The sequence below is a fragment of the Sceloporus undulatus genome, chromosome 2 (genome assembly GCF_019175285.1).
Source record: "Sceloporus undulatus isolate JIND9_A2432 ecotype Alabama chromosome 2, SceUnd_v1.1, whole genome shotgun sequence".
In the NCBI taxonomy this organism is placed as follows: domain Eukaryota; kingdom Metazoa; phylum Chordata; class Lepidosauria; order Squamata; family Phrynosomatidae; genus Sceloporus; species Sceloporus undulatus.
The window spans coordinates 305,871,100-305,892,915 of NC_056523.1; the positions used below are offsets into that span (position 1 = coordinate 305,871,100).

The window sequence follows — 21,816 nt, forward strand, 5'->3', positions numbered from 1 at the left end:
TATCCTGAAAGAAGTCATGCCAGAAAAATCTAATCTCTTTTTTTGATAAAATTACTAACTTGTTAGATGAAGGGAATGCTGTGGATATAGTATATCTTGATTTCACTAAGGCTTTTGACAAGGTTTCCCATGACATTCTTGAAAACAAGCTTGTAAAATGTGGGCTAGACAAGTTAACTGTTACATGGATTTGAAACTGATTGACCATCTGAACCCAAAGGGTGCTCAACAATGGCTCCTTCCTGGAGGGAAGTGACCAGTGGGGTCCCACAGGGCTCTGTCCTGGGCCCAGTGCTATTCAACATCTTTATCAATGACTTGGATGACAGAATTGGGGGTATACTTATCAAATTTGCAGATGACACCAAATTAGGAGGAATAGCTAATACTCCAGAGGACAGGATCAAAATTCAAAACAATCTGAATAGACTAGAAAGCTGGGCCAAAGCTAACAAAATGAAATTCAACACAGAGAAATGTAAGGCACTGCACTGAGGGCAAAAAATGAAATGTACAGATATAGGATGGGGGACACATGGCTGAATGAAACTACATGTGAAAGTGATCTGGGAGTCCAAGTAGACCACAAGTTGAACATGAGTCAACAGTGCCATGCGGCAGCTAACAAGACCAATGCGATTTTAGGCTGCATCAATAGAAGTATAGTGTCTAGATCAAGGGAAGTAATAGTGCCACTCTATTCTGCTTTGGTCAGGCCCCACCTGGAATATTGTGTCCAGTTCTGGGCACCACAATTTAAAAAGGACATTGAGAAACTAGAGCGTGTCCAAAGGAGGGCGACTAAAATGGTGAAGGGTCTGGAAACCATGCCCTATGAGGAACGACTTAGGGAGCTGGGGATGTTTAGCCTGGAGAAGAGAAGGTTAAGAGGTGATATGATATCCCTGTTTAAATACTTGAAGGGATGTCATATTGAGGAGGGAGCAAGCTTGTTTTCTGCAGAGACTAGGGCCTGGAGCAATGGATGTAAGCTACAGGAAAAGAGATTCCACCTCAACATGAGGAGGAACAGCCTAAGGGCTGTTCAACAGTGGAACAAACTCCTTCGAAGTGTATTAGAGTTTCCTTCCTTAGAGGTCTTTAAACAGAGGCTGGATGGCCATCTGGCGGGGATGCTTTGATTGAGATTTCCTGCATGGCAGAATGGGGTTGGACTGGATGGCCCTTGCGGTCTCTTCCAACTCTATGATTCTATGATTCTGAGTAGCAACTACTTTCAAAAATGGCCTTTTAATGAATTCTAAAATGATTTTAACTCTACAGATTGCTTGTTGTTGTTTTTTAATAACACCACTGAGAACAAAATCCACCCCTTGAGAATCTCCAAATAAAACAAACAAACCCCAAAACATTTTCCATCCCTACTATAAGTTATAGTAGTTGTGGAAAAGCATCATTTTCTAGGTACTGAACTACACCTCCCTTTATCCATCACTGCTGACTCTGGCAGCTAGTTACAGCCCAGCAACAGCTAGAGGGGAACGCCTTCCATTCAACTCAATGGGATTCATTTCTGGACAGGGTTTGTATGCTTGGAAAGTGTGCTGTCCCCATGCATCTGAGGGGGTAGGCTCAAGTCAACAAAAGCTTATGCTACCAGCTTCTTTCGTTGATTCAGTCTCAAAGGTGCTACAGGTTGCCTTTGTGTGCTGTACTTTGTTCTCAAAGCAATCATTCAATGGGATTGAGTCAGGTTTCTTCCAAAGCAAACCTACAGTGTTGCTACACTGCACAATTATAGCACTTGGATACCACATTAGTTGTCCTGGTTCTAGCCTATTGGATGAAGCACATATGTGATTTATAGTTTAATGAAGTTCTGAGCGTTTTCTGCTAGAGTGCCCTAGTAATATAGTTGAGTGGAGTGGAACAGAGATAAGTTTAAGTACCTCACCCAACTACACATCACAGGATTGTGTAGGATGGAATCATGGCAAACTGATCTGGGTAGAGCAGATCTATCAAATTGCTCTGGATAGTATGGATGTACTGTACTCCAGCTGCTACACATTGAAGGAACCGCAGGCAATTAATGATAAGCCACCAGTCTCACCAATAAAAATGACAATAATGCAAAATACTGTAAAAACACAGAACAATTTTAAGATTATTAAAATACCTCTGATAAACTGTTGTAGAAGCTTCCAAAGTGGTGCTCCACACGTCTTTTTAAAATTACAACAATATTAATTTGGAAGAGGGGTTTTCATGGTATTTCAAGATTAGCCAAACCAAAGGATTATGAAATCCAGCAAAGCTTTACAGTTTCACTCACGTCTGAGATCTTCCCCATTACCCCAAGTTGCTTTTCAAGTGCTGCTTATATGTTTTATTTCAAGAAGATGAGAAGAGGAGATTAGGTCATCCTGAAACAGTCAGCCTCTCAGACACTTTGAGAAGGAAAGATTGCAACCTCACCTGTGTTATCAGACAGGCAGAGCTTAATCTTTGTGCCTGATGTAACTATCTGAAACAAAGCTCAGAGCCGGCATGGCACAGTTCACCTAGAAAGGTGTTTGCTTACTGTACTTAATTAAGCACCTATATCAGCTACACAGGAAGGAGGAGATCCATTCACCAGGGATTGGAGCATGGGTGAATGACATTTCCATCAGGTTTGAGGAGTAGTTGGGCAAATAGAGGTTACTTGGGCCCATTACAGACTGCTGAGAAGCGGCGGTCTCCTGCCGCCGCCGGCTGCAGCATCCGGGAACCACAGCAGCCAAATGGCGCGGTTCCCGGATGCTGCAGAGAAGGAGTGTGAAAATCGCGCTCCTTCCTGGGCCCCGTAAGAGATGCTGCGAGGCGCTAGCCGCGCACTCGCGGTGTCACTTCTGGGGTGCGACATGCGGACGCAGAGCATCTGCTACGTCAAGATGGAGGTGGCCGTGTGGAACGGCCGCCGCCATTTGTTACGGACTCAGTCCATGGTAGGGTTAGGGGCATCTGAAAGAGACGCCCCTTTCTAACCCTAGCATGGACTGAGTCCGTCCTAGGTGCCCCTGTGTAACGGGCCTTTGTTAAGTATATTTGGCCCTTCATTTCTATGGGTTTTGCATCCACGAATTTAATCAACCACAGTTTATATAAGGGTATATATAATTTTACTACATCATTGTATATAATGAGACTTGAGCATCCACAGACTTTGGTATCCACAGCGGGGCCTTTACCCAAACCCCAGTGGATATTGAGGGCCCAGTGTATACTTAAGTCGCTGATACAGGACTCCAGCCCAAGTCAATTGTCTGACCAGCGCCCAAAGATTATATACTGCTCTAAAACACCCCTTAAGACAGTGCTTCTCAAGTGATCTGATCTGGTGGACCAACAATTTGCCCCAGGCACTGCTACCATAGTTGTGCTATATTATTCTCATAATGCACATTGTTTCCTGGAAACTTTCTACAGATCAACACCAGTTCATAGGCGACCACTTTGAGACCATTGCCTTATACCAAAGCACTGGACCACCATATGGCATCAACAGGCTACTGGTCAATGCTGGCTGTGTGCTGCCCAATCTGCATCCTTAAAGCCCAGGGCTACCCCATTATACTGCTTGAGAAAATTGAAAACGTCTGCTACGTCAAGATGGAACGGCCGCCGCCATTTGTTACGGACTCAGTCCGTGGTAGGGTTAGGGGCATCCTAGCTCAGTGCTAGGGAATTCAGGGAACTGTGTCAGAAAGCTCTGGTGCCACAATAAACTACAGTTCCCAGAATTCCCTAACATTGAGCCAGGGCAGTTACACCAGTCTCAAACTTGATTATTTCTGCAGTGTGTTTTGGACCTAAATATACCTAGACATGTAACATCCAGTTTAATGGATAACCTTCCTGTTTACAGGATGTTGGTTAATTTGTGCTTGATCATGTGTTGTCAATGTTTTGTGGCTTCCAGTTGTTTCTGACTTGTGATGATCCTACAGTGAACCTATCACAAGATTTTCTTGGCAAGATTTGTTCAGAGATTTGACTGTGCCTACCCCTGAGGCTGAGAGAGTAATGCCCAAGGTACTGTAATACTATATCTTCACAGAGGGAGCTTGCACAGGAGTGGATGAGCCTCAAGACAATGTGCAAAGGAATCCCATGTCATTTTTACTAACTTCTTCAAACAGGGGTGGGGAACCTCTATTGTAAGGATCTAATGTAGCTCCCTTTGCTTAATTTCTCCTAGCTCGATGGCATTTCTGGGGAGCAATCTTCTCTTCCTCAAGAAGGACTGGTAAAGAGAGGACTATATAGAGTTCTCAGGGAGAGCTCTTAAGACAGGACTGCAGAGCCTGGAGTAGTTTCTCCTAGTCCAAGAGAACAGAAGAACATGGAATCTGAACTATACTGAAGCAGATGGTGCTCAGTTACACTGGAGAGAGTTCCAAGCACTTTTTGCAACCATCTTCCTCACTCCACTGCCGTCTCTGGAGGAAAAGGCCCCCAGTTGGCATAATATGATTAAGGACAAATAATAGGATATGTTAATCAAAACATTTAATGAGCAAGTGTGCCAGCTAATTTGTTTCCATTAAAGTCTCTGAAACAGGGCAATCTGGTAAATAATATATACTCAGTCTTTCAAAAAGCATTGGCAAGGTCAAATAAAAGGCCCCCGAGCAAACCTGGCAGTCTTGGGATAAGGTGGAAGGCCATCCACTGTGTCATTAAATTGGCTAAACAACAGGAAACAACACACTCCTCCAGAAGGAAGGGCATAACAAGTTAGCTTGTTCAGGAAATCATCTTCAATTATGGAGCAGTGGCCAGATTACAGCAAACTATTCAGGATGGTGGCAAGGCAAAGCAGACTGCAAAGAGCTCCAAAAATAGCCCTCTGGACCTTATGAAATGGACAAAGAATGGGAATTGATGTTTAGTGTAAGGCAATATAATGTGATAAACCATGAGCCTGTGACTGAGAAAATTCAGAAGCATTTTAAAATGGCAGATTTGAGGGGTGGAATCCAGCCATGCAACAGGAAAACAAAGGCCAGGATACTTCCATTGATGGAAGCAATTCTACTAGCAAAACTGGGAAAACATTGGGAACTCCTTCTCTCAGCTGTGACCTCTACATCTCCAAAAACCTGCTCAAGAGGGCTGGGAGACCTTCTAGAGATGATATTGGGCAGTGTGGAGGACACAGGAGGGAATGGTGGTGAAGAAAAAAGGTCCATTGTGCTGGTAGCCAGATTCAACATTGAATACAGGCCCCAAACTCCACTGAACGAGACTGAAATATCTTGTTAGGTCTTGACCAAACTCAGCTACTAATGTTCAGACCTGGCATATAAATGTTGCCTCCCTGGTTCTATTAGACATGTTCAGATAGGCTACGATTCTAATTTTGACCAATCTGCATTTCTGAGGATTAGCAGTGGAGATTACAAAGGCTTCTGAGTGTAATTTAGCCCCTCCAGCATGGAGACCCAGCATGCTTGTGCACCAGATAAATCCACGCCTGGCAACCTGACAACTTTATTAAGGCATTCTTGGATAGGCTGTGGCAAGGGGAGGGGGACCACACAGACATGACCTTACATGCACCAGCAAGATACTCTAATATTTCAAGAAAGTGTGGTAGGAATTATTTACACTGTGGTGGGGAACCCCACAGGGAAATGTTCTTGGACTGCAATCGCAATGATGAAAGATAACAGGATATAAAGTCCAAAAACACCTGGAGGACCACACTTTGCCCACATTTGGTTTACATTAGTAATGAAATCCCCGAGAACCAGAAAAATCCCAGTCCAGTTACGTTGAACCACATGTAAGCAGAACATGAGGCAAAGGACAGGATGGTAACTTTGCCCACTCCTCTCTCGGTTGAATTAACTGAGTGCAAATTACTTTTGCATTTTGAACTCAATTTGCAGCAAATTAAGTGAGCTGAAGACAAAAGAGGGAAGGTAGAAAAAGGAGAGAGAAACGCAATGTTTTAAAAGCATCTGAAAATGTGGGATGGCGGAGGACTAATTGGGACTATCTCTGCCAAATCAGGATGGCTGAAGGCCAAGATGTTTCCACTGATGAAAGCAATTCCACTAGCAAAATTTGGAAGGCATTGGGAACTTCTCTCAGCTATGGCCCAGTTCACACCCCTCAGCACTTGCTACCTCATTCTGTCTAATGGTATGGCCAGCTCTTGTGTACAATGTAATGTAACTTCACTTGGTAAAAAAAAAAGGATTGTAAATTTGGTGGAGCATGGAACCTAGAAAACCTGTTCAATATCACTCTGTGGAAGAGCATATGATTTATCTACTGAATGTCCCAGGCTCAGTTCCTTGCACCTTCATTTTTTAAAAAAGGATTCCACTGCAGGTGATGTGAAAAGTCTTTGTTTGAGTCCTTGGAGAATTTCTATCTGTCTAATTAGACGACACAGGGACAGAGAGACTCAATACAAAATGCTCTTCATATGCTCAAACAGGAGGTGTTTGCATATCAACAACTGCTCTTTCAAACTACATTTAGCTCTCTGGAGAAAACACGTGCAACCATAGGAAAGCAGCAACCAAAGAAACAGATGTGCATGCCAAAGCTGCAGCTGCACTGCAGAAATACTCCAGGTTGCCACCACTTTAACTGTCATGGCTCAGTGCTATGGAATCCTGGGATTTGTCGGGTTTTGTGGCACCAGACAGAGAAGGCAAATATCTCACAAAACTACAATTCCCAGAATTCCATAGCACAGAGCCATAGCAGTTAAAATGGTGCCAAACTGGATTATCTCTGCAGTGCAGTTGCAGCCCAAGAGTTACTAAAAGATGTGGTGTCACAAACAACCTCTCCTTTTAGGGGACTGAACTACAACCAACTTTCTCTTGACTCAGGGCAAATTTCCACAACCCCAGCTTAGAGGTTTGATCTTTGTAGAAGGTCTGCAGTACTCACCATTTTGAATTTGAGCTAAGCTACACAAAGCAGCACACACTGTGTGGCAGAACAACAGATCCTTGAAGGAAAGAAATCTGCCAAGGAACTAATAAAAAAAAAAGTCCAGTTCTGCAGATGCTCAACAGAGTGAGAGGTACCTGACTGCAGAAGAATCTTACCTGGGGCCTTTAATACTTCACAATTATAGTTTTGTGATGCCATTGTATTGTCGTTGGTTCCATCCTATGGAGTCCTAAACTCTACAGTTTAGGGAGTGGTATTTAAAATACTCAGCAAAGGAGTTCTACTGCCTCATCAAAGTACAAGCCCCAGGATCCCAGAGACTTCAGCCATAGATATTAAAGTGGAATCATAGTGCTATAACTGTGTAGTGTGGAAGGGTTCCTGGAATGTTCTCCAGACACACAGCAAAGGTGAGGTTGGTTATAATGTACAATCAGCCCTTCCCACTTGCAGCTTTGACTTTTGCAGATGTGATTATTTGTGGAAATGATTAATATGTCCTCTCCACAAATCTCTAGGTCATCCAGCATGACTCAATGGCCAATTTTCACCAGATGTTGCATGAAGACCTAGAGATTCCTAGACAGAACATGTCTCTTGGCATTTTTAGGTCCTCCAGCACAATTCTGTGGTCAACTGAGTCCCAGTCTAGGGAAAAGAGCGGGATATAAATAAATAAATAAATAATAACTTCCGGTGGGTGTTGTGTTGGAGGACCTATCGATTCCCAGGAGGTGTTCTGTCAGGTTTTTTTTTTTTTAAAGTAGTTTTTTATTTGTGACTTTCCCACTTTCACGGGGTCCTGCATCTCTAAACCCAGCAAGTGTGACTGTAACTGAATGCAGATTAATAAGTCTGGAGATACTGATAAGGAGTAACGGCATGATTTTGGTACTTGGCAGTGGTTTGGCTTTGAGACAGAGAGAAGATGTAAACTGGTGGGATGGGGGAGCGGGTCCATTATATGCAGACCCCACAAGAGAGTTTGGGGACCACACATTACCTAAATTTGGGGAGGACCAAAAAATATTTGGACCGAAATGTAATATACATTCACCATTGTGGGGGTTGCATTTTTGTCCCCTTGAGACCTTTTTTCATCCTCCAAAAAGGAATGACACTCTCCATGGTCCCATGAGGAGAGGCTAGAGTGACCCTCCAATCCCTAGAGACAGCTTACCCTGGTTTAGAGTAAATTTGAGGTATTTCTTTGCAATGTATGCAGCCTACATACCATATGTCCTTTCTCAGAAACACTTCAATGGTGTGTGTGTGTGTGTGTGTGTGTCACTCTTCCTAAGCAAGTAGAGAGCATGGGAAAGTACCTTTTTTTGGACTACAGCTCCCAGAATGCCCAAACTATAATTGCTGGTGGCCATGCTGTCCAGTGGATTCTGAGAACCATTTAAAAAAAAGTAATGTTCTAGTTATGTTTAAACACACATAGGATTGCAGGATTAGTTCCAGATGGCCAGAAGATATACTGGTACCATCTCTGAGAGAGATTCCCTCTTTTAAATATACGCCAGTGGGCTAATGAGCCATCTGAAACCAGAGGAAACCGGATCTGAAAGACAAGCTTTTGAGAGAAGCCCAGTCAAATTAACTGCATTACTTGAGATTTTCTTTATGATTTTAGCTCAAATCAACAAATAATTAATAATATTTTGAACACAATTTGCAAATCCTAATATCCTCATTAGGGCAATTTTCCTTGCATTTCCATATTCTGCTAACTCAACAAGATGAAGTATCTCACCGTTTCACTGTTAAATCATCATCAATCATCATCATGATCCATCGTTAACAGTTAAACCTTCTGTAAAGTCAAAGGCTTTCATGGCCAGCATCCAGTTTTTTGCTGGTTTTTCGGGCTATGTGGCCATGTTCTAGCAGAGTTTCTTTCTGATGTTTTGCCAGGCCTCTGTGGCTGGCATCTGCAGAGCTGCCCGCCACAGCTGCTGGTGACATGTCAGAAAGAAACTCTGCTAGAACATGGCCACATAGCCCGAAAAACCAGCAAAAAACTATAGTTAAACCTTCTAATGGTCTATATCAGTGGTTCCCAGCCTTTTCTATGCCCCACACCCCTAGAAAATATTTGATGAAAAGTTCACACCCCGTACAAAAGTAATATTACATTTGGATGAAGAAGTCTAATTTCTAATTTTTGAACCACAAATTAAACCACATACAATACTGCGGGTGAACAAACTAAGCTTTTAACTCAGTGCATAAAATGAGAGCCAGAATGGCATTATGGTTTGAGTGTTGGACTACGACTCTGAAGACCATGGTTCAATTTCCTGTTTGGCCATAGGAAGACTAGATGACCCAGGGCAAGTCACATGCTCTCATCCTCAAAGGAAGGCAATGGCGCCCTCCTGTGAACAAATCTTGCCAAGAAAACCCCATGAGCTTCAGGGTCACCATATGTCAGAAACGATTTGATCTATGAGTTTCAGGGTTGTTGATTTGATCCCCAATAGTGTGTGAGGTAGTGGCACCTTCGTTATGTTTGAAGTATTGTAGATGTTAAGAGATTTCACTGTAGCTTATGTATCTGCACAACAAGAAAACTCTTAAATTATGGGACTAAAACCTTGAAATAGATAGTGCTGATATCAAATTCAGGAAGGAGAAATCATAACAAAGAAATTCAAAATCCATATTAGTCTAGCATACAGTTTCTCAACCAGGAACCCTAGGGTTTAGCAAGAGGTCTCTAGTAGTTCCAAAAGAGATTGTGATGGGGGGAAAATCCTTTTTGTTTGAGCTATAGATTTTATTTTATTTTATTTTTTGGGGGGGCAGGAATTCCCTGAGACTTATTTCAAGGGTTCCTCTGGGATAAAAAGTTTGAGAAAGGCTAGTCTAGCATTTTTATTGGGCCAAATTCAAAGATCAGAGGGCAAGATTTTGAGTTCTCCAGATGTTTTCATCAAGCACAATGTTACAAAAGCAAGTGGATAGAGGAATAATGTGGGGAGGGATTGTGTGTGATGCTGAAGTCATGGTGTGTGCATGATCAGAGTCTTAACATGAAACTAGGATGGGGAAGGGTCTGTAGACTTTCAATAAGGTTTTAGCTAGTATTGTGATGCTTTCACATAACACAGCCTCTGGGGCTCCCAGGAGCAAAGGGACAAATATTTATTCTCATCCCATTTTCCAAAATATTTCTTCAAAAATATTTCAAAATATAAAATCCAGCTGTTACTCACAATTATTTCCATCCCCAGGTGAAACACATGTTTCTTGATTAGTGGAAAACACAGTTTACATTAGAAATCCGGAGATGATTAGCTGCTGTAGTTTGGAGGGAAAACCCTACAGAAGCCCACTTAGATGCCTAACCATATAAAATTCATAGTATTATCAGCATAACCACATATATTTTTATACCATAAGGGCAGTGAACCAGGTGTTAAATGCTTATACAGCTCTATGTTCTATGAACAGAGAAAAAGAAAAACAATTCATTTTTCTTCATATTATCTGTCATAAAACAGTTTAACATACATACCAATGAGACAGGGTGGACCATAGTGATGTATCTTTGAATTGGCCTGGCCTGCTTTAAAACAGAAGTGGAAATTGTGCAGCCTCCAAATGTCACTGAACTGCAGCTCTATCCAGCAGAGTATATAAAATGATGAGGAATGCTGTGAATTGCAATCCAACCACATCTGGAGGGCCAGACTATCCCTATCCCTGCAAAAGGTATAATCTGACTGAGAAATGTACTACTATACACTCCCACAGTACTAAACCAGTACAGGCTCCAATGTTTAATTTTGTCCTTGGCATCAGTAAGACCACCAGATAACAGAGATAAAAATGGGTTTTCTATCAGTGCAGCACTTCTGTATCAGCACAAAAAGATCACAGGATTGTGTTATCAGAGAAGCAAGTGAAGTTCTCAGGTTTTGTGTCTCATTGTCACCCAGTATTTACACACCTACATAGTCTGATGACCATATACAATGTTCCTTCTGGTGAATGTTCACCCATCCTTTGTCGGTCTTTGGTTTGATCTCCAACATGTGCCTGACTGTCAATTTTTGCAAAAGAATATTCATATAGTACTCTCATTTTCTGCTTCTACTTATGATTGAAATAGTATGTTTTCATCATAAACAACATATTCTGGAAAACTGGGGAGTGGCGACATCTACTCATCTAGGCAGCCAAAAGTCACTATCACAAGAGGACATGTTCAAAGCCATGTGAAAGCACAGCTGACCCCCCCCCCCCGGCCGCCCCATTTTAAAGCCTCCTGAGACAGTAAGTAAATGAGTTCAAGTTGTCTTTCTACCAGCAGGCAAAAGATATTTTTTATTAAAAAGCCTGCATTTGGCAGCCAAACTCATTTCATGTGAGGATGTGGAATGGATTTTCCTTTGATTGTATTTTAAATTTAAAATCCCACTGTGCTTTTCAAACAATTTATGGCTTTATAGACATCTGTACCATCTTTCCTCATAGGAGAAACACAGGACATAAATAAATCAAACAAATTAAAAACATTATTTCACTCTAAATAATCACAGCACTATGATTCCACTTTAACTGTCCTGGCTACTTCCTATGGAACCTTGGGATTTACAGTTTATGCCAGAGAGTTCTAGTGCCTCACCAAACTATAAATTCCAGGATCCTATAGGAAGCAGCCATAGCAGTCAAAGTGGAATCACAGTACTATCAACTCTGTTGTGTGAAAAGGCACCAGGTCTGGGCATGCCCTTCAGTTACATATGCATACTACATATTTCACTCAACCCTGAAAGCAGCACACTGGTGCTTTTTCTGCACACACAACTTTTATCATTCATCAGCCTCCATTCTGTGCCTCCCCATGACACCATGAACTCAACATCACCCAAACACATATTCTATGCACTCTACAGCTTACCTTTGGTCAGAGAATGAATCCCAAGTTTCACCTGTGAGAAATTCCCACTCCCTATTTCCCCTCTGATGCGGTAAAACCCAATCCTCTTCCCTAGGGTTAATTCTTTTACCACCTTCTCATCCCGGGACATATCCAAAGTGAGCTTCTCAAAGGGGGTCAACCGGCGCTGCCTGCCCTGTCCATCATCTGCGTAGACCTCGCTCGTTGTATAGTCCTCTCCGCTGTCTTCCCGATTCCATTTCACGTATCGGTGGCTTCCTAGACCGCCATTGATATGTCCTGTGGTCATAGTCTGGAGCAATCACATATCTGTTTGCTTTCAACACGATGGTCCGCAGGGAAAATGCAGCAACAGTGATCTGGATGTAACCAATTTACTGGTGGTAGTTTAAGCAGAAACTTCTGCAAGGTCAAGATATTGGTCCAGGGCTACATTTATTCAAAATAGACCTCTCAGCCCTGCAAATGCATTGCTATTTTTCTCCAAGAAAAAGTAAATTACAGATGACACAAAGATCCCCTTGGATCCACTTTTAACTAGCCTTTTCAAATGTGAGGACTAGAAGGGGGATCAGAGCCTACAGGCTTAAATTAAAGATTTGAAATTAAAGCTGTAGAACTGTTACATCAAAGGAATGAGGGAGTACATGCCGCTGGTGATGCCCAAAAACAGAAGGGCACCCCCTTCTTGACACTTCTGCATTCAGGTTGCCACACAATAGTCATCATGCAGACAAACAAACTTGACTAGGTGACTGTTTAGAACAGGTCCCAGCATCTTCAGGTCCCTTTGAACAGCTGACCTCATCAGGTAGGAGTCAAGAGGGTACCTGCCCCCTTCTTGATTCAGGTCCCAGTCCAAGAGCCAAAGGGTGGAAATTCTGTTGTTACATTCCTTAGTTAGCTGGCAACATTTCTGCCCCAATTTGTGAATGCTCGAGCACTCCCTTGAAGCCCTGCTGTTAGAGACTTGCTGATGTTCCTTTTTGTTGCCATTGTCGGTAAAAAGGTGACGCTGGAGGATGCTAGGAAGGCTGTAAGCTGAAGGCTGGCAGAAAAGCAAGGAGGGGATCTGTTTTTCAATACCTCTTAAGTCACATGGGAGGACAGCGAAGGATTAAATAACGGCAGTCACTTTAACCCTCCTCCATTTAGAGATGGTTGCTTTCAAAGTCTCTCTTGAGCCCTCTTAAAATGTTTCCAGCTGCAATATGTTCCTAAGAGGAAGAAGATGCAAAAACAGTTGGTTAGAAGCCTTGTGTAACCATCCACAGTTCTTACCAAGCCATTGATTTTCTCTCTGTGTCCATAATTACATCACACAATTTGATATGGCTTAACGGGCAACCTGTGAACTTGGCTGCACTCTCACATTTCCTTTGCTTAACCGAGCACCACAAGAGGTTGGAAGGCTATCTGGGGATCATCAGAATCTCTACCAGTTAAGACGGGACATCTGCTGGAAAAGCGAATGCCCGCTGTATTCACTCCTCTTTTACAAGGGCAGAGCGGTATCTTTACATAACCAATGAAATAATAATTTTGTCAGCCCAGTGGCTTCTCTGCAAGACCCTCGGATGCCTGTGGGCAAGACCTGTGTCCTTTCATTTTATCTACTGAATTTTCTCAGTATTCCAAATTCTGAAACTTGCTTGTCAAGTTAAGTTTTTCCATATCTCTAACTCCATATAACATCTCCTCCCAACCCCTTATGTTCTGGCATGATGCACATATTTTGTTATTACTCAGTCACTCAGCAACAACCCAGGTCTGAGGCAATTTTGCTATCCAAAGCAGCAACAGGGTGTCCCCATTTCCATCCACATGAATCAAAGTGTGTTGTATCTAAAGTCAGCCGAATTATTTTTCTATGGAAAAAATAAGGCAGAAATTCACATAGGGACCTCTCCCTGTTCCTGGCAGCAAAAAGACAATTACATACAGGTTCAGTCCCCCTTATTTGAAATTTCAAAATCTGAAATATTCCAAAAACCAATTTTTCATGGGTGGCTGATATAGTGACACTTTCACTTTGTGATGGTTCAATGTACAAAACTCTGCTTCATGCACAAAATTATTAAAAATATTATATAAAATTACCTTCAGGCAAGTGTATAAGGTGTATATGAAACATAAATGAATTTTGTCTTTATGTTTAGATTTGGGTCTCATCCCCAAGATATCTCATTAAATATATGCAAATGTTCCAAAATCTGAAAAAAATCTAAAATCCCAAATATTTCTGGTTCCAATCATTTCAGATAAGAGAGACTTAATCTGTATTTGTTCTCTTCAAAGTGGGCACAGTCTACAAGACTAAAAACATTCTTGCCAAGGATCTCAGATAGAAAATCTAATATTCAGTCCCAAAAGAAAAAAAATGAGATTCTCCCTTCCTCCATTGCTTATAAGCAGATAAACACAAGAAGCTTCATCGATCTTCTCACCTGACTCCCCAACAACTACTAGCTTTGACAGTATTAAGACCCATCAATTAAACAGTATCCCAATTCTTAGTGTTTTTTACATTATTTTTAAACTTGCAGCATCAGCAATGAAGACTTTTAAAGCTTCAGGATCCTAAGATCTCTGACAAAGCAAAAGCGGACACTCACCACTGTCTTTCTATATATGCAGTAAAGAGGATATAAATAACAGACCAGCTTAAGAGCAGTGCAGCTTAGGACAACACTGGCAGATGGATATAGCAGAGAAGGAGACAGTTTCCCCCCTTCTGGCACATTTATTATTCAGAAGCTATTTTTGCATTCCTGTTTCACTGCTGACGTTAATCCCGCTGCACATGCCAGATTCAATTGTAATAAATGCACATCATGGGTAGCGAAGCATTCATTCCCCACTGTTACATAATCAGAACACATGCTTGAGTTTCTAACCAAAGATGGTGCATCAGTTCATGAGAAGAGTAGTTATAAAACGACAAGTCATGTTACAGAACTATTATTTCAACTGCAGTGCTCAATGAGAGCCCGCTATACTACACCTTTAGGGAATATGCAGAACTCCTGGTGTTGTGGGACTGCCATCCTGTTAGCTCTAGACTGCATAGTCAAAGGCAAGAGGTCATGAGAGTTGCAGTCTCAGAAATTCTGCAGTGCTGCATATTCCCTGCCACCTGGCATACTGCTTTTACCAACCAAAATAGACTGAGAATACAACTTGTGGAGAAGTGGTCAGCTCATATCCATGCACAAGTTGAGTCTTCCCTATCCAGAATGCTTGGGAGCAAAACTGTTCCATATTTTGACACCCCCCCCCACCGATTTTGGAATATCTGTATTAGTATATAATGAGTTTTCTTGGAGATGAGACCTAAGTCTAAACATCAAATTTATGTACGTTTCAGGTACACCCTATACACACAGCCTGAAGGTAAATTTTATACAATATTTTAAATAATTTTGTGCATGACATGACGTTTGTGTACACTGAACCATCAAAAAGCAAAGGTGTCGCTGTCTCAGCCACACAGGAAGTTTTGGTTTTTGGAGTATGGTGAATTTTGGAATTCTGAATAAGGGAGGCTCAACCTGAGAATCTTGTTCTCAACTTCCTGCCCCCTCTTTTTTTGTATTTATAATAAAAAAATCAATATTTTTTGTGAATGATCTGAAGCAGTCTCAACCGGACCACAAGTATAAGGCATGTCATGTTTTCATTCTTAGTGGTTTTGTTCCATGTCAAACTTTGTGAAGTTCTGAAATATAAATCCATTAAATGACTTACGGTATGTATGTTTACTTCTTACTTTCCCCACTTTTTTTATCCCAACCATCTGTGTAAATGGCCATCAAGACGTATTACACTGACAATTGCACAAAACATGAGAATGAATAAAAGCTACATTAAATTAGTAAACTAATTTTTAATTGGAGGAGGCCAATCTACTTGGCATTAACACATTATAAATGCAGCTTGAATTTCCTCTGATATGAGTATGTGGTGCTGGAATTTGAACTTCAAATAAATACTACATATCTCAGCTTCATTGAATTACTTCAGTTTCTATTATCAAAGAAAAGCAAGAAATACATTGCTCTTTAATACCATGAATAACTATATAAATCTCTTATGTCCTCTCTTTCTTTTCTTTCTATTTTTTTATTTTATAAGAAAACAGTAATAACATCAACAAAAATAAGACAGAGACAATAAGCACAAAACAATAAAACACAAACAATAAAATTACTTCCAACCTCTACTCTTTGTTTAATTGTAATAATGTCACAGTATACAATCACTTTTGCTTTAAAAAATGAGTTTAAACCATTTCCTCTATTTTATCCATGTTATATTCTTAATAACTTATTATTTTGCAGGTTATATCCTCTCATTCCCTCTCCTTTTCATTGTTTCCCCTGAACTAATAAGAACAAAATGCTTCCGTCAGAGTTCCTTTTTAGAATATCGCTCCAAGAACACCTCGGCCTCCACCATCACTGGACATGCTAGCCAGGTAGTTCTGGTAGTATAATACTGTAACTCTAGTTTCAGTTGTCCTCATATGGGAAATGCTACTGCCCTTGTCAACCTGAATTGTCGTTATCTCTTGAAATTTTCTTATTAGAAATCAGTACTTTAAGTTTTTAAAAAGAGCACAAATAATGAAATCAAAGTTGATGATTTTCTAATTTGGAGCATGAAACCCAATGGTTTGCAATGTTCTCCCTCAATAATGCCTCATGAGTTCAGGTCCTCTGGTGGACTTTTACTCATCAGCCAGGACTAGGTTGGTAATTACCCACCAGAAGACTTTTTCTTTGCCCCTGGACTGTGGAATGACCTGCTGTAAGAGATTTGACAGCTGAATACACTGTCCAGGTTTAAAAGAGCATTAAAGACCAGTCTCTTACTGCAGACTTATCCAGATGATTTTTAAACTGTGACTTTTAAATGTGTATTGTTTTAATATGCATACATCTTATTTGTCCTTTTATATTGATATGTTTAACTGATGTCGTTTGTTTGTTAATTGTTGTTGTTCCCTGCCTCAATCCAGGGGGAGAGGCAGGTAAGAAATGTTGTTGTTGTTATCTGGCTTGGAATGTGATTGTCTACACAGTGTGACAATCTGTGAAGATTCAGTTCCTGGACTTTCCGTGGATACTGGAAACAACGAAACAGCGAACCCTATTAAAATAAGGGCATATGTACAAATATATCATAGAGTTATGTCGGAGAACCCAGAGATTCTAGATATGACACCTTTCTGGGCATTTCCCAGCCTGATGCTATGGAATGTGTCCCTAATTTTTCAGCCAGATAACCAAAACCATGAATGTTAGTTCCATGGATATGGCGGTTGACCTGTGCTTTCTTCTCACCTCACCATTTGTCTGTCAGTTTTTTCTGGAGGCCTATTTTCTCTTTGTGGGATACAGTATGCTAGTGACTAAGGGAAATTTTCCAAGGCACCTGAGCTCTCACTGTGGACATCAAGTGCCCAGGCAACTCTATATCCTAGCCATATTCTAGAAGGCACTGGGGAAATAGGCGGCTTCCTAGCAAAAATTGCTGGCTAAGAGGGAAAATGGGGATAACAGATTGTAGGGACTCACGGCTGCAGGTCAGACAGGGTTGGGACCTTGTTCCGCTCCTGGGAAAGCGATTAGAATCCCAGTGGGGATTGACTGGGAAATAGATTATGTTCAAATAGATCAAACAGAACTAGAGGAGTTTGCCCGTCACTACATATGTAGCTATGTGGCTACTCAGAGGAAACTGAACTTGCATGACATCCATTTTTAAACCTAGCTGCGAAAACACAGTCAAAGAAAAACAGCCAGCAGTAGGCAATATACTTTCTTTGACCTCACAAAGCAATTACCAAGTCTCCCGTGATATATCTTTGACAGGCTTTTAATCTCTGAATGCAGTTGGCAAGATTGGCTTTTAAGCAGCCTGCTGCAGTAATCCTAGCTTTCACTGCTTTTAACTCAAGGAGATGCAATAGTGTATGGTTAACTCAGTGTGAAATCATGTACAGTGATCAGGAACATTTTACTTTCCTCTTCTGAAGAAGTGTCAAGTTCAGGGGCAGTTCCCCCTAGCTCCCTTTCTAAGAAAATGCAGTGGGGTCTTTCTAGATTTTTAAGATGACAATGCTGAAATGGGAGAGTAAAAGCATGGAGAATACTTAGTTCAAGGCACAGAAGCATGCCTCATTTCAAATATTATATGGCAGCAAACCTCATATTTGCCAAGGACAGCACACTGAAACATGGATAATCTAAGCTTCCTGGTGTTGTTGCTGTTGTGTGTCTTCAAGTCATTCTGACTTATAGCGACCCCAAAGTGATCCTATCATGGGGTTTTCTTGGCAAGATTTGTTTAACTAGAGTTTGCCTTCACCTTTCATGTGTGACTTGCCCAAAGACATCCAATGGGTTTCCATGGCTGAAAGAAGATTCAAATCCTGCTCTCCAGAGTCATAGTCCAATGCTCAAACCACTACATGATGCTGCCTCTGATGTGCTCACCTGTACAATTCACATGTTTCTGTCATATAAACACACAACAGCTTTTCAAAACAATAGGTACACCTTAAAATGTAGATCACTTGAAGGTGACCTAAACAAGTAAGTAATGCACAGTACTTTACATGTTTACCAGGAAACATACAAAGCAGAGGTGTAGCTGCAGGAGAGGCAAAATGCACATTGGTTCCTCATGTGAATTCCCCACATGAAATTTCCCTGAATCCTCAGATTTCTATCATTCCAGGAAGTAAGATACTGAAAAACCATTCACACCTCAAACACTTATACTGCTGTGTTTGCATTACCTTGGTAACGCTGCCTGCCCCTTCTCTTTGGATGCCTAAACTGCATTTCTAAATATTCAATTGAAGTTTTATGTTACTGTGTTCGCAGTCTGGGGGTGCTCCTTGACTCATCTCTCCTGATGACAAATCAGGTAAATGCGACGGTCAGGAGTGCCTGTTATCAGCTTCGGCTGATACGCCAGCTGCGCCCTTTTCTGGAAGTAAGGGATCTCGAGACGGTTGTGCACGCGCTGGTAACCTCACGCCTTGACTTCTGTAATGCACTCTACATGGGGCTACCCCTGTGCTTGACTCGGAAATTACAGCTGGTTCAAAACATGGCAGCCAGGCTTGTGTCAGGTACATCTAGGAGGGACCACATTACTCCGGTTTTGAGGTCCCTCCACTGGCTGCCTATCAGCTTCCGGGCCCAGTACAAGGTGTTGGTTATCACCTTTAAAGCCCTAAATGGCTTGGGTCCAAACTATCTTAGAGACCGCCTCCTCCCGTACAATCCTCCCCGCGCTCTCCGGTCCTCTGGGAGGAACTTACTGCAGCCTCTAAAATCTAGGCTTGCGGCAATCTCCCAGAGGGCGTTCTCTGCTGTCGCCCCCAAACTCTGGAACGACCTGCCGGATGAGATCCGTCAGATAACATCATTAGACAGCTTTAAAAAAGCGGTCAAGACGGATCTCTTCCGGCAGGCCCTTCCAGATTAACCATCCCGGCCCAGGTTCCCAGGTTCCCTGATTCCCTCATTCCTCCCGTGGCCCCATCTTAGAGATGGTTGAGGATCAACAGAGGGATATCAGGGTTTTTAGTTTTAATTGCTGTTTTTATCCTTGATATTGTATTTTTAATATGTTATACTATTTAATACTGTCTTAAGGGGGGGAGGGATAAAGTGTTTTTAATTGTCATATTTTATATTTTACTGTTGTTAACCGCCCGGATTGGTTTGCCAGAGGGCGGTATACAAATAAATATTATTATTATTATTATTATTATTATTATTATTATTATTATTATTATTATTATTATTATTATTTATTACTGTAAAGCTAGAAATGTGGGAACTGAAGGAAATCATCATCTGGGGATGCAGAATTCTTATTCTGGGAGGGCAATGTTCTCATTCCCCGTCCCCCAGCAACACACCAGTTATAGAGCAAAGACAGCACACTTTCTGACATTTCACAGATAAAAACTAGGGCACATGTAGCCAAGCAATATCAATGTGTGATCGGATGGCGAAAGTTATTAATGAGGAAGAGCAGACAAGCTAGGAGAGGCTGCAACAGTTTGCCTTTGCCTGAGTCTACTGGGAACAGCAAGAATCTGCCCCTTCCTCTCCTCTGTTGAATTAATTGAGAGCAAACTACTTTTGTACTTAGAATTCAGTTTGCAGGAAATGAAGTAAGCTGAGGATGAAGGGCGAAAGTGGAAGGAGGAGACAGAAACTGGAACATATTAAAAGCAGCTAAAAAAGTGGGACAGCAGAGGCTTAATCAGGACTGTCCCTGCAAAATCAGGAGGGCATCTGTCTGTGGCCAAACAAGAGACTCCTTCCTCTTTTTCTTCTAAAATATATTGTTGGGCTTCATTTTAATTGTTGTTGTGTGCCTTCAAACCGTTTCCAACTTATAGCAACCCTAATGCAAACCTACCATGGGGTTTTATTGGCAGGTTTCTTCAGAGGGGGTTTGCCATTGCCATCTTCTGAGGCTGAGAGAGTGTGACTTGCCCAAAGTCACCCAGTGACCAGCATTTGAACTCTGATCTTCAGAGTCACAGTCCAATGCTGAAACCGCTACACCACGCTGGATCCTACATGCTTCAGGGTGCAATTGGACAGGTTTGGAGGTTAAGTATGAAACACACAGAAGAAAAAGGATTGGAACATACACCGTTTTCCAAACATGCTCCAAAGTAGAACAAAATGGTCGACACGGGCCAGTATGTCAGATCCTATGTTTAAAGTTAGCTTCTGCAAAGAGGACCTCACAGTCCCAGTTAGTACAGCAGATACAGCAGGAGTAAGGAACCTCATTCACTCTGTGGGCCACACTGAATTCCAGAGACGTTCTGGGGAGGCATTCCCATGGTGGTTAGGACCAAAGAGAAAAGGTTGCAACCATAAAATCATCATACTTTAGCCTAAAGCACCCACTACCAGTAACTAAGTTTTAGGAGAGGCACTCCAGCCTTTCAGAATAGGACAAAAAATATACAAAAGCTTTAAACTACAAATCATTTATCTAGCAGGACTGGGTATGGCCAACGGGGAGCCCTGGGGGGTGATTTGGGAACTCAAGGCCCCAGGTTTCCCACCCCTGAGGTACAGGATTATCAGGTGTTTAAGACAGGGCTCAACATCTTTTGGATCTGCAGATGGTACCGGACTATGACTCCCATAGCCAACAGAGAAGGATAATGGGACTGTCTGTCTAGAAACATTTAGGGGGGCATAAATGGCCCACTTGTGACTGAGCAGTTTAATCAGAATGGGTAGATTTTATTCTGGTCTTGCATTACATTGGAAGAGAGTCATATGGCGTTCCAGATATTGCAGGACTGGAACGCCATCATTGCTTATTCTGGCTAGGTTTCCTAGAACATACAGTTCAACAACAGCTGGAAAACTGCATGATTCTCACTACCTGCTTGGCCATTATCTTCTCTCCTTTCCTATGCCTCCTGGATGTGTTCATTCCAACAATAAGAAGTGATAGCATGTGTCTCTCTTTTACATTACATCATAGTAATGTAAGATGATATTAGTAATATTAGATAATGATGATGACGATGATGATGCATGAATGTCGTTGTAGCAGTGGACTTTCTGCACTGGTGATGGGGTTGGACTATATGACCTTTGAGATCCAACTTATGGATGTGACCACTTCTCAGAAGGCAGTAGAATTCGGCCTTAATTTCCCATGGAGCAGTAAATTACTGGTTTGAACAGATAGAATAACATTTTTTTTAATTCCATAAATAATGGTCAATGTTCCAAAATTTGTTTTTGAAAGAAATATTCAACTTCATTGTAAAAACCTGTGAGCCACAAAGTACAGGAGATCACAACCTTTTTAAAAAAAAAAAATTTTTTTTTTATCATGGCTTCTTTTTAAACCCAGTGGCTACTTTACATAATAAAAGACAACCAGGTGCAACTTACATGGCATTT

The 21,816-nt window shown here is 41.6% G+C and overlaps 1 protein-coding gene across 4 annotated transcripts in view; it reads right to left on the minus strand.

The window, feature by feature from the left end:
• The window catches only part of NIM1K (NIM1 serine/threonine protein kinase), a 44,443-nt gene that overhangs the window by 4,808 nt on the left and 17,819 nt on the right, over nucleotides 1-21,816 (minus strand). For 2 of the 4 annotated variants that reach the window (XM_042455493.1, XM_042455494.1), the window contains exon 2: nucleotides 11,843-13,059. In XM_042455493.1, coding sequence (XP_042311427.1) covers nucleotides 11,843-12,131 — 289 coding nt within the window. In that variant the 5' untranslated portion in view covers nucleotides 12,132-13,059. Of the gene's footprint in view, nucleotides 1-4,643; nucleotides 4,749-11,842; nucleotides 13,060-14,457; nucleotides 14,545-21,816 lie in introns of those variants that run through there. The other 2 variants (XM_042455491.1, XM_042455495.1) reach the window with 2 other exon arrangements.